The 12,246-nt window shown below is 60.9% G+C and overlaps 1 protein-coding gene across 3 annotated transcripts; it reads left to right on the top strand.

Moving 5' to 3' along the window:
- Nucleotides 1-934: 934 nt before the first annotated feature.
- SKOR1 (SKI family transcriptional corepressor 1) lies at nucleotides 935-12,040 on the top strand. Of its 3 annotated transcripts, none has more exons than XR_014313363.1 (9): nucleotides 935-1,060; nucleotides 3,340-5,539; nucleotides 6,623-6,710; nucleotides 7,631-7,738; nucleotides 8,280-8,351; nucleotides 9,705-9,779; nucleotides 10,038-10,112; nucleotides 10,477-10,690; nucleotides 11,258-11,366. XR_014313363.1 is itself a non-coding variant. In XM_082736998.1 (9 exons), the coding sequence occupies exons 2-9, from the start codon at nucleotides 3,350-3,352 to the stop codon at nucleotides 11,350-11,352; spliced, it is 2,769 nt and encodes a 922-aa protein (XP_082593124.1). In that variant the 5' UTR covers nucleotides 937-1,060; nucleotides 3,340-3,349; the 3' UTR covers nucleotides 11,353-12,040. The 3 variants fall into 3 exon arrangements, 2 of the variants coding, with proteins under 2 accessions (XP_082593124.1, XP_082593125.1); XM_082736998.1 differs by having other exon boundaries at nucleotides 937-1,060; nucleotides 10,625-10,690; nucleotides 11,258-12,040; XM_082736999.1 differs by lacking the exon at nucleotides 935-1,060 and adding an exon at nucleotides 2,135-2,465 and having other exon boundaries at nucleotides 10,625-10,690; nucleotides 11,258-12,040.
- The last annotated feature ends 206 nt before the right edge of the window (nucleotides 12,041-12,246 follow it).

The following is a 12,246-nucleotide window of genomic DNA, read 5'->3' as shown; positions in this document are numbered from 1 at the left end:
TGGAACAGACTCTAGCAGCCTCCTAGAAAGTAGTTGACCCCTGGTATCTCCCAAAGATGACTTAGTTCCTACTCGGGGCAGGTCGCAGTTGATGGGGGAAGCAACCAAGGCGGGGGCGGGGGGGGGGGGTGGCCCAAATCCAATTCTACTACTTAGTAAAGGAGTCGTCCCTCCCCAGGCTGGTGTGTCCTGACGCCTTCCAACCAAATCAGAAGCGGTGGAGAAGTTGATTCTGCCCCTTCCCAGCTATCCCTCCCCCCTCCGCCCCCGCCCACACCCTTCTTTCTGCCTAGCAGGCCTCTGGTTACCCAAGTGGCTCCCAGGGGCCACTCTCGGGATCCACTGCTTTGGCCCAAAAGTGCGATGCCCTCCCTCGCGCCCCTTCCTCCAGAGCCTTCCTCAGCCCGGTCATCCGGCCTTGGCCCAGACAGAGGGCTGGGGCCTCCCCTACTTTGTCCTGGGAGGCAAACTTTGCGGCCCCAAGCCCTTCCTCCCTCCTGTCCCCTTTGGCGAGTGTGGGCCGCAGGTGCCGGGCGCAGGGCGCAGGTGTGCGGCCGCTTACCTGGGGCGCGCAGGCCCGGGAGCTGCAGGAGGCGGCGGGCGCGGCGCGTGGCCCGCGGGCTAGAGGACCCTGGGAGGGCGCGAGTGACTGCGCGGGCGGTGGGTGTGGCGCCCCGGCTCGCAGCTGTCAAGCGCGCCCGCCCCGCGCCGGCCTCGCCACTCGGGCTGTGACCGCGCCGTGCCCGTTGCCGCGCCATGCGCTCCAGGCTTCGGCCTCGGCTCCGGGCCCGTCCGGGGCCTCCGGGGCAGCGGCGCAGGGCACACGTCTTCGCTCAAGGGGCCCTGGCGTCCAGCGCCCGCTGAGAGCCCGCGTCGCGCGGGAGGGGCCAGCGGGGCCGCGGGTGTGAGCGCGAGGAGCCCGGGAGCGCGGCTGTGCGCGCGCGCGGGGAGGGGCCGCGCCGTCACCCGGAGAGCCCGGCGGATCCCCGACTCCCGCCCGCCGCTCCGCCCGCCGCGCACCTCCTCTCACCGCTCGCCCGGCTCCAGCCGCCGCCGCACGGTGAGTACCCGCGTCGGGTCGCCCGCCGCCCCCGCGCCCTGCCCATACAGCTCTTTTCGTTTAGTTCCGATTTGGGTTCTTGTGGCTGTTGTTTTTATTATACCTAAGGACTCCATCGCATCACTCCCAGTGCTGTCCGTCTCCCGCCTCGTCGACCTCTCCAAGCTCACCCCTCAAGCCCCAGGAGCCGGAGAAGGCTCCTCAAGGCAGCCCTGGAGGCTGCTCCTGACCGCTGCGTACAGCTCATTGCCTGGGCTTTCCGCTCTGGCCCTCGAAATTCGGTTCCTTTTCTAGGGCCCCCCTTCTCCTGGTTCTGGGGCCCATAGCCCCCTCCACTCCGGAAAAACCCGCGGGGCCCCCAGACCCTCAGCTTGGGGAGGACGCGCTCTGCTCTGAGGCGCACCCTTCACTGCATGCGGGCAGGACACTCTTGCCGATTTCGGGAAACCGAGAAGACATCGTCATTTCCCAGAGCCTCGGAGCACCCCCCACCCCTGTCACCTTCCCAATCCCGCCTGAGAGCTCTTCAGGGGGCTTCGGGGCTGGCCTCAGCTGGGGAGTTAAGACAGTGTTTTTGCCTCCTGAGATGTTACAGGGGACTTTAACGTGAAAGGAGGGTCAACTTGTTTCAATTCGATCCCCGGAGATAAAGATGAAATAGACAGATAACAGATAAATAGCTTGATACTTGAAGAAGGTATGAAGACAGATGGGAGAAAGAGGAGCGAGCTGGGAGAGACAGGCAGCTCAGGGACAGATACGATCGACAGATGAGGGGCACCTAGACAAACAGAGGGAGGGAAAGAGACAGACAGAAGAGCCCAGTCTTTTCCATGAAGGCTTTTGAACTCGGATCCCCAGTCTCACTGGAGCTGCCCCTCTGAAAATGGATTTGCCTTTTCTGATGAGTTTAAGAGAGGGGCCCTCAGGGTTGAGCTGCCTCCGCCGCAGGAGTGCCTGCAGCTTAGGGCTGGATGAGAGCCTTTGGTGTCTGAGGACACGTGGCTGGGCCAGGCGACCTAGAGGGCCCCAAGCATCAGTCCCTGGGTCCTTCTGCTGCCACAGTCCACGGGAGAGGCAACCACCCTGCTTGGGCCAGAGATCAAAGCGCGGAACCGGCAGCAACTTTTGACCTGGAGCCTTGTGGCTCCGAACACCCGCCAGGATTCTTCTCAACCCATATGAATTGGGAGAGCCCGGCTTGAAGTATACTCAGGAGACGCCCCCAAAAGAGGAAGCCCGGAGCCCGGAGAGACTGCATGTGGCCTGAGCAGGAAAGGCATATCTGAAGAAGGAGGAAAACTTAGGGAGTGGGCTGTTGGAAGCAAAGGAGAAGTGGCTCCTGAGAAACTTCATCGAGAACCCCTCTGTCCCCACGCGCTGACCCGGATGGAAACAAGCTTTGGTACGGAATGCAGCTAAAAATGCAGAAAATGTGGTTAGGAACTGTGTGACCCTGGTCGACTGATGGCTGGGAAAAAAAACGGTTTGTATTTCCAGCCGGTATCTTTCTTCTCAACGAACGTGAGGCACTGGGCGTGAGAGGAGAAGCTCGGGTTTGTGGAACCAGTGCTGCTATCCTCGGGACGGAGCTGGGTGCGGTGTGGGCCGCCCTGGGGCTGGGCGCGCAAAGCGAGCTTTAGAGAGCCGGATTCAGCACCGCGAACAGCGGTCCTTTCAGCCTCCCCCCCCCCCACACCCCTCCAAGGCCTCGAGACCCTCCTCCTTCTCTTTGCGCCCCCCCCGCCCCCTGCTGTCTGGAGATGGGCAGTGACCGCCCCTCCCCCCGTCTGGATCCCTCCCAGCGCCTCCCCCGCCCGCCCTCGTGCATGCGCGACTGAGCAGAGGGGCAGCCGTCCCCGAAGTCCGGGCTTCAGGACCCGGGCGGGTAGGGCAGGCTGCGAGGGTAGCCAAAGGCACACGGATCTGGACGTTGGGAAGCCTGGGTTCGGAAATGGCTTTGCTGTGTGGCCTTGGGCAAGTCACTCTCCGTCTCTGGGCCCCACTTCCTCCACAATCCGAAAACAAAATTGGGTTCCTAGCTGCCGGGCTTCCTGAGGTCTCAATTACCCCTTCTTCTTCCCCAGACCCCAGGGGCTTTTGTTGTGGCGCCAGCACGGTCTGAATAACAAAAAGGCTCCCGTCCAGGGGGCGAATGAGCTTGGACTCCGGTTAGCCTAGTTCCCCACGCGCCCAACTCAGTGCGCCCGGCTGGGCGGGCCGGAGCCACGGTGGCGCTGAAAATGGCTCATCTGCTCTTTGCTTTCTCTGTTTCGCAGGAGCGGCGGCATGGAGGCTCTCACCACTCAGCTGGGGCCGGGGCGCGAGGGCAACTCCTCACCCAACTCTAAGCAGGAGCTGCAACCCTACTCGGGCTCCAGCGCTCTCAAACCCAACCAGGTGGGCGAGACGTCGCTGTACGGGGTGCCTATCGTGTCTCTGGTCATCGACGGCCAGGAGCGCCTTTGCCTGGCGCAGATCTCCAACACTCTCCTCAAGAACTACAGCTACAATGAGATCCACAACCGCCGCGTGGCCCTGGGCATCACGTGCGTGCAGTGCACGCCAGTACAGCTGGAGATTCTGCGTCGGGCCGGGGCCATGCCGATCTCGTCTCGCCGCTGTGGTATGATCACCAAGCGCGAGGCCGAACGCCTGTGCAAGTCGTTCCTGGGCGAGCATAAGCCGCCCAAGCTGCCGGAGAACTTCGCCTTCGATGTGGTGCACGAGTGCGCGTGGGGCTCCCGTGGCAGCTTCATCCCCGCGCGTTACAACAGCTCGCGTGCCAAGTGCATCAAGTGCGGCTACTGCAGCATGTACTTCTCGCCTAACAAGTTCATCTTCCACTCGCACCGCACACCGGACGCCAAGTACACACAGCCCGACGCCGCCAACTTCAACTCGTGGCGCCGTCATCTCAAACTCAGTGACAAGTCGGCCACAGATGAACTGAGCCACGCTTGGGAGGACGTCAAGGCCATGTTCAATGGCGGCACGCGCAAGCGGACTTTCTCGCTGCAAGGAGGCGGCGGTGGCGGCGCTAATGGCGGGTCGGGTGGGCAGGGGAAGGGTGGTGCTGGCGGCGGGGGCGGCCCGGGGTGTGGCGCAGAGATGGCCCCAGGCCCGCCGCCCCACAAAACCCTGCGCTGTGGCGAAGACGAGGCCACCGGGCCTCCTGGGCCACCTCCTCCCCATCCGCAGCGGGGACTTGGTCTAGCCGCAGGAGCCGGCGGCCCGGCGGGCCCTGGAGGGCCTGGTGGCGGCGCCGGCGTACGCAGTTACCCAGTGATCCCAGTGCCCAGCAAGGGCTTTGGCCTCTTGCAGAAACTGCCCCCGCCGCTTTTCCCTCACCCCTACGGCTTTCCCACGGCTTTCGGCCTCTGCCCCAAAAAGGACGACCCGGTGCTAGGCGCGGGCGAGCCCAAGGGAGGCCCAGGCACCGGGAGCGGCGCGGGTGCGGGCACTGGCGGAGGCGCGGGCGGGCCAGGATCCGGCCACTTGCCCCCGGGGGCAGGCCCTGGCCCGGGTGGCGGAGCCATGTTCTGGGGTCACCAGCCCTCTGGGGCGGCCAAGGACGCAGCGGCCGTGGCTGCAGCGGCCGCCGCCGCTACCGTATATCCGACGTTTCCCATGTTCTGGCCGGCGGCAGGCAGCCTGCCGGTGCCGCCCTATCCAGCTGCGCAGAGTCAAGCCAAGGCCGTGGCGGCCGCTGTAGCGGCGGCGGCGGCGGCGGCCGCTGCAGCAGCCGGCAGCGGCGGCCCCGAGTCCCTGGACGGTGCCGAGCCCGCCAAGGAGGGCAGCCTGGGCGCAGAGGAGCGCTGTCCGAGCGCTCTGTCCCGCGGGCCGCTGGACGAGGACGGCGCGGACGAGGCGCTGCCGCCGCCTCTGGCCCCACTTGCCCCACCACCGCCGCCCGCACGCAAAGGCTCCTATGTGTCGGCCTTCCGACCTGTGGTCAAGGACGCCGAGAGCATCGCCAAGCTCTACGGTAGCGCCCGCGACGCGTACGGCGCGGGGCCTGCTCGTGGGCCAGGGCCGGGAGCGGGGTCCGGCGGCGGTTACGTGAGCCCAGACTTTCTGAGCGAGGGCAGCTCCAGCTACCACTCCGCCTCGCCCGACGTGGACACTGCTGACGAGCCCGAGGTGGACGTGGAGTCCAACCGCTTCCCTGACGATGAGGGCGCTCCAGATGAGACCGAGTCGGGCGTACCCAGTGCGCCCAGCACGGGAGGCGGCCCGGACGCCGACCAGCCCGCAGGGCCCCCGTCTACCACCTCCTCGGGCGCCGACGGTCCCACAGACTCCCCAGATGGCGGCAGCCCTCGTTCCCGGCGCCGCCCCGGGCTGCCCACCGCCAGCCGGTCATTTGGGGACCTGGCGGCCGACGACGTGGTGCGGAGACCGGAGAGGAGCCCGCCGAGCAGCGGCTATGAGCTCCGAGAGCCTTGCGGGCCGCTGGGGGGCCCCGCGCCGGCCAAGGTGAGCCCAGCGCCTGCCTCGCTGGTGGCGCCTCCCCGCTTACCCCTCGGCACCTCGGGGATGTGGGGCAGGTACTGGCCTAGTTAGGGACAGGAATCGTGTTTGGAGCAGGCGTTCGAGCGCGGCAGGCCCCAGCTACTCTGGGTAGGCCCAGCTTTGGTAGCGCTGTGGAACTTGCTGGGACCTCCGTGTAAGGGTTTCGGAAAATCGGGGAGGGGGGTGTGCAGGCCTGAGAAAGGGGTGCTTTACATTTTAGTTGGTTGAGGGAGGGGTGGTGGAGACAGGCAGAGACTCTCAGTAACACAGACAGACAGAAAGAAAAGCGGTCTGTGGAAAGAACGCCGGGTAGATAAAGGGACCCAAAGCCAGAGAAAAGCGCCCATGGCGCCTGCACCCAGATGGGGATCAGAGTCCCAGGGAAGACAAGCTGATGAGGAGAGGACAGGGTCTTCCTCAGCCCGGGCCCCAGCAGTACCAGTCCCAGAATCGTCCTCCACCCCTATAAGTAGTTTTCTGAGTCCCGTTGAACTCCAGTCTTGGGAACCGCAGGGTTCACTGGTAGGCAGCTTTCAAGACAGCTTGCAGGGCAGCAGAGGGGCTCCCAGGTTGGCAGGGCCACGGATTCGGGTGGGGACTGTGCAACTAAGCTGAAATCGTTGGCCGTTTGAAAGTGGGTGCGCACACCTGTACATTTCCATTAGGTCCATTAAAACACGAATCATTAGCTGGATGCGAAAGGCGTCTTTTATGCGGGGACTGGGCGAGGGCTGGCGGATGATGCCGAAAAGGAGTTGGGGGTGGGGGCTCGCTGTGAATGGTCCTTGGCTTGAGAGCCGCTTTGTCTTTCTGCTAATTTATCGAGGGCGCTAATAATTATCGTTGACGCTACTACGGTGATGCAATGCGGCCTCCGAGGGCGCCAGGCTGCGCCGCGTGCCTCCTAGCGTCCGGGGCGCTCGGGTCCCGCGGGCTAGCTGACCGCCGCCTCCCCTCTCAGCGCTCTCTCGGCCGCGGCGCAGGGCTGAACGGCCCTGAGCCGCTTCAAGCGCCCCCCTAACCGCCTGTCATTTTCGGCCGCCGCAGGTGTACGCGCCAGAGCGGGACGAGCATGTGAAGAGCGCGGCGGCGCTGGGGCCCGCGGCCTCCTACCTCTGCACCCCCGAGGCCCACGGTAACGCCCCCAGCCCCCCTGCCGAGGTCGCTGGCCAATGTGACGTGGGGACCACGGGCGGAGGGCCGGGGCGGAGGGAGGGGGCTGCGAGGAGAGACGAGAGGAGAAAAAAGAGGCAGAGAAAGCGAGAGAAAGAGGGAGCGGGAGAGAAAAATAAAGGAAAAGGAAGCCAAGAGAGAACTCCCAGAAACTTCCATCGTTTGGTCACTTAACAAACCGACCTGTCCACCGCACTACACACGCTCATGTGCACCTCACACTCTGACTTAAATCCTTTTAAAAAATCGCTCCTGGCACCTCATTCAAGTCCTCTCATTTATTCGGCAAATGTTTGGCCTCGAGGTCCTCCGTGGGCAGGCCGGATTAGGGCGGAGGGTGCGGGCGCTCGGCTGCGCGCTTGGACACCCCTAAATCGCCGCCGTAGCTGCGACCCAACCCCGGGGGGAGCCTGCCTGTGTGCCGGGCCCGAGTGCCTCGAAGAGGAGGGGCAGAGGGCCTTGGAAATCCAGGCAATCCAAGCCCGAAAGGAAATCTCCCCCGCTGCCACCCCGCGCGGGTCGCCGCCTGGGCCGCGTTCTCGGCGGGAGCGGCGCAGGCAGACCCGGCGGCCACGCGCGCTCGCGGTGCCCCAGTATCTGCGCGCGATGTAGGTCGCTCGTCCCTGGTGGGCTCGGCTGCTCGTCTTGTTCTTTTCCGAGGGGCTGGGGAGGGGGCGTGGAGCGCGAGATGAGCAGACCGCGCGCGGGGGAGGGGGTGCCCGGCCCAAAGCCTGAGGGTGCAAGCCCAGGCGCACAGCCGGGAACCAGCGGCGGCCACAACGCTTTTAATTAGGGCTCGGGCGCCCCGACCGTGGCAGCTCTGGCCGTATCGGGGTCACGGTTTCTTTGCTTCTCCTTGAAACTCGGTTTATTGCCTTTAAGAACCAGATAAGGAAGACAATCACTCGACCGCCGACGATTTGGAAACGAGGAAATCCTATCCAGACCAAAGGAGTATCTCCCAACCAAGTCCCGCAAATACAGACCGAGGTGAGCCCTAGGACCCTCGCGCACCAACCCCACCCGGAAGCTGGGGCCCAGGTCGTTCAGGTTCCAACTGGCTTCGGCTTGCGTGGAGGACTTTCGATAGAGCGTAAGCGGCTGCTGGTCCCCTCCTGAGGCTGGCAGACACAGATTTAAACAGCGCGCGCGAGGTGCAGGCCCGGTTTCCTGAGTTGCTGTCCTCCTTTGTGGGTTTGGGGCTCTTCCGGGTAAGGGAAGGGGCTGTACTAAAAGGAAACGAGAGACACCATCACCGACATGAAGCAGGTCAGAGGGCACTTCCTGCCCTAAGACCGCCTAATTTCCTGAGTCCACTGTCCTTCTTCAGTGGGTCACTCTCTAAAATGAGGGCTATACCCCTAAAATGATAGCTTGGAAGGTAGGTGGTACTCGATGCCTGTAACTGTCTCTTGTAAAGACAAATGATCTGGAGCAGCTGGGTGACTTAGTACAGTTCCAGGCAGCTCACTCTTCCCCTCCCAAGGCCTCTCTCAGGATAGAACCCTTCTTACCTGTCCTTGTATCCCAGGTGAAGATGGGCTCACCCTGGATGTCACAGGAACTCAGCTAGTGGAAAAAGATATCGAGAACCTGGCCAGAGGTGAGGTTAAATCTGTGAAATGGGGGTCCACCCTGCTTGGGGGAGATGACCCCTTCTTGTAGGGGAGTGTGTGGGAACACAGGGCTCTCGGGGGATCAGATTTCACTGAGTGGAAAGGACATTCCTTTGGGCACATGATGCTGGCATAGAGGTTTGGGGGGGCGTGAGGATGGGGAGAGTGAACCAAACCCCCAGAAGAAGTTCATTAGAAGTTTGGATTTCCAAGGCTGGCCTGTCTGAAGAGCACAGTGAAAGAGCGCAATGAGTAATGATCCTCAGTGTGTGTAACAAGGAGATAGAGCAATCGGGGTCTCCCAACCTCACTGGAAAACAGGACTTTTTCTGAAAAGCAAGATTGCAAGGAGATTTATTTAAGGAATGTCTGAGAGGTTTTTTTTTCCTGGAATTAATGCATAATCACCACCCCCCAACATGCCCTAAATGGGGTGATGATAGAGCCTGTTTTCAGAATGGGATCCTGGGGTAGCTGCTCCATCTGCAGGGGAGCCGTGGCTTGAGGCACAGAGGACAGGAACCTCTGACCCCACTTTGCTCTTCTACCTCCTATTTCTATGTTTCCTCAGCACCTGCTCAGGGTGGGATTTCTCAGAGAGCCACCCCATGGGGAAGACCCAGATCCCCCATAGCTCCATGGTCAGGGCAGACCCCCCCACCATCCCTTTGTAGCTGGCTCTGAGGGCACAAACGGGGCTCTCCACATCCACCTGCTATCCACCACGCTGCTCTCAACCAGCCAGGAGATGGGCTTGGAAAGTGGTGTGGGAGAGGGGAGAAGCATTGGTGGTCTTCCACTCTTCTAATCACAGATTATACAGGACACGCAATCACCTTCAGCATCATTGGTGCTTTATATGAGAACTCTTAGTATGGATTTGGAGGCCTCCCCCCCCCCCGAAATTGTGAACAGGCTATTGTGAGTACAGGTGCTTTTCTGGGGCAGGGGTCCAGGTCTTTCACGAGATTCACCCAGCTCCTAGTGTTGAAGGGAACAATTAGGTGTGTCATTTGGAGGGGTAAACCAAGTCCTGGGCCAGCCTCTAAGGTTAGGGAGTTGGGAACGACTTAAAGCAAAAGCCGGGCTGGTTAGCCCAACATGGCTTCCACCATCCTGAATTTAATACCCTTGGGCAACCTGTCTCCTAGCCCTTTTTGCTCGCCCAAATCCTTTGGAAGCGAATGGGAAAACAGTGTAGAGGGCCTCTACCTCCTGACCCCATCACCTCAGGACTCTGGGCCAGGGCGGGGCCTGCAGGACCTTGGTGGTGGTAGTGGGAGTGGGGGATGCCTGAGCCCCGCGCACTCTCCTTTACTCCTATTCTCGCCCCCTCGCAGACGAATTGCAAAAACTGCTCCTGGAGCAAATGGAGCTCCGCAAGAAATTGGAGCGAGAATTTCAGAGTCTCAAAGGTACCCGTCCCCCCTCCTGACCCACCCTACCCCAACCCACCCTCACCCCACCTCAGCTCGAGAGCCTTCTTCCTGCGCTCTCGGACCCCAGGTCAGGGCAGCGGCGGCTGCGCGCCAGGCACCAGCCGCAGAACCCTGCTTTTCCGGGGTTTCCCGCTAGGCCGGAGACGGAACGGGTGGGGGCGGAATGGGGAGTGGGGAAATGGGGCCGGGGGAGGGGGCTGTGCGTCACAGCTCTCACTTAATCAATTTGCACAGATAATTTTCAGGATCAAATGAAGAGGGAATTGGCTTATCGAGAAGAAATGGTGCAACAGCTGCAAATTGTCAGAGGTAAGACGGGAGTCAGGTGAGCGCGTGCACGGGCCGTAACTGCCTCTCTTCTGGCAGGAGCCGCAATGTTGGCTCAGTCATTTGGATTTAAATTGAAGGTAATTTAACAATTATTTTTTTTATTTAATATCCTTTGTATACTCTGATTAGCCTCAGAATGGCAAGCGAGCCCAGCAAACGGCTTGCAGGCATCATTACATGGAGTGATTGAACTTCTTATCGCGGCAATTTCCATGGTTTCTAAATTAAAAATCGAGGCGTAAAATTACCTGGGAAGTAATGCCTAAGTTTGCTTTAATTTTGGTTAGATCCGTCTGCCTTTAAGCGCCATCCCAGGCCTTTTCCTCCCTCCGCCCGGCTGCAGGTTGGAGCATTGGTGCTCCCTCCCTCGGTCTCCCGGATGTGTTTCTTGGAGGGGCTGAGCGCTGGGGAGAGGGTGAGCCCGGGGCTGTGACCTCGGCCGGCTGGAGGGTGGTCTCATTTCCTCACCGGCCCCTCCCCATGTCTTCCAGACACTCTGTGTAACGAACTCGACCAAGAGCGGAAGGCGCGCTATGCCATCCAGCAGAAATTAAAAGGTGCGGATGCCGGGAAACAAAGATAGGACTGTTGCCGGGCTCTGGCTGTGCCACTGAATGAATGAATGATGAATGAATGATGGGCAGATGAATGGACGATGAATGAACTAATGAATGATTGAGTAAATGAAGGGGCTAGTGAGAGGGGAAGACCAGGTCTGCCTAAATCAGAAGCTGAGAGGAGGGAAGTGCGAATGTTTTAAATGGGGAAATAATTCTAGAACGGTAGAATAGAGAGAAAGAACCCCTTGAGCCCTGGGCATTGGGAAATCTGCCGTGGGATCCAAATCTATCCCTGGGCAGATTAACTTCCCTCTTTGTGTGCCTCAGTTTCTTCTTCTGTATAATGGGGCAATGCACCAGCGCACTGGTTCTAAATCGCCAGGTTCTCTCTCCTACACTCCTACGGTTTTTCTGACCTGCTCACTTGAGAGCCCTCCAGTCCCAAGGGGGTGGGTGAGACCAGGGCGGGCAGGGAAGGGGGCCGAGTGGAGGGAGCCCATAGGCCGCGCAGGCAAGGCTGGGCAAGCAAAGTGCCCAACTTGGCCCGCCCGACTGTCTTTCCAGAAGCTCACGACGCCCTGCACCACTTCTCCTGCAAGATGCTGACGCCCCGCCATTGCACTGGCAACTGCTCCTTCAAGCCCCCGCTGTTGCCCTAGGGCCGGCCCCGCCGCGCCCACGCGCCCTCAAGCCATGCTGCTCTCTTCTTGTAAATACACGCGGCCGCGGCGGCCGAGAGCGAGGAACAAGCCATTCCGACACGACCGATGTACATACAGCCTCCCGCCCGCCCGCCCTCCTCCCGGGCGCCTTGGCCCAGGGCCCCTTCTTCGTTTCCAAGTGTAAATACCACCTCGCCCCACGGTTTAACTCCAGGGCATCGGACCTCATGGGGTTAACTGGACCAAAGGGGGTAAGAAAGGGGAAAGGGGGGGTCTCCCCCGCCCCACACAGCCTCGGACCCCCCAGTTGTATACACAGCGTAGCAACTTCGCCGGCGCTGGCCCCACTCTCCCCTGTCCCTTCCATTCTGAAACTTGTTCCTAATGACAAAGTGGCTATGTGCAATGGGTATAAATGAACTGTGAGTCTCTCTGGGTTCAGTATTGGGTTCCGTTTTATTTATGCTGTAAATTATTTTGCTTCCTTCTCCTGGACCTACTTCCGGTCCCATTTTGCATTCCCCTTTGGGTTTTGTCTAATTTTTTTTCTTGTTAACCTCTTGATGTAACAGCACTTTAAAAAGGGCGACGACTCACGAGATGGAGACCACCTTGAGCCTATTTGGGGAGACCACCCTGTATCCGTGACTTTTGTTTTGTTTTTAATAAAAAAAGAAATCTGTCACTTCTTGGGGCTGTGGCGGTGGAGGTGGGGGTAGGGGTGAGGGAGGTGGGCGGCGGCGGGTTGCGGGACGCGCAACAGGTGCGTCTCCAAGACCTCACGCGCGAGTTCTGGCGCTACCGGTCTGAGAATCGCCGGGCTCGGGTGGGCGGTAGCTAGTGCCCCGACCTCTCTCCCAGTCCTTCAGACATACCCAGTTTGCCTCCAGG

Source organism: Mustela nivalis (genome assembly GCF_964662115.1).
Source record: "Mustela nivalis genome assembly, chromosome: 6".
Lineage (NCBI taxonomy): Eukaryota > Metazoa > Chordata > Mammalia > Carnivora > Mustelidae > Mustela > Mustela nivalis.
This window is presented reverse-complemented; position numbering and strand designations above follow the sequence as displayed.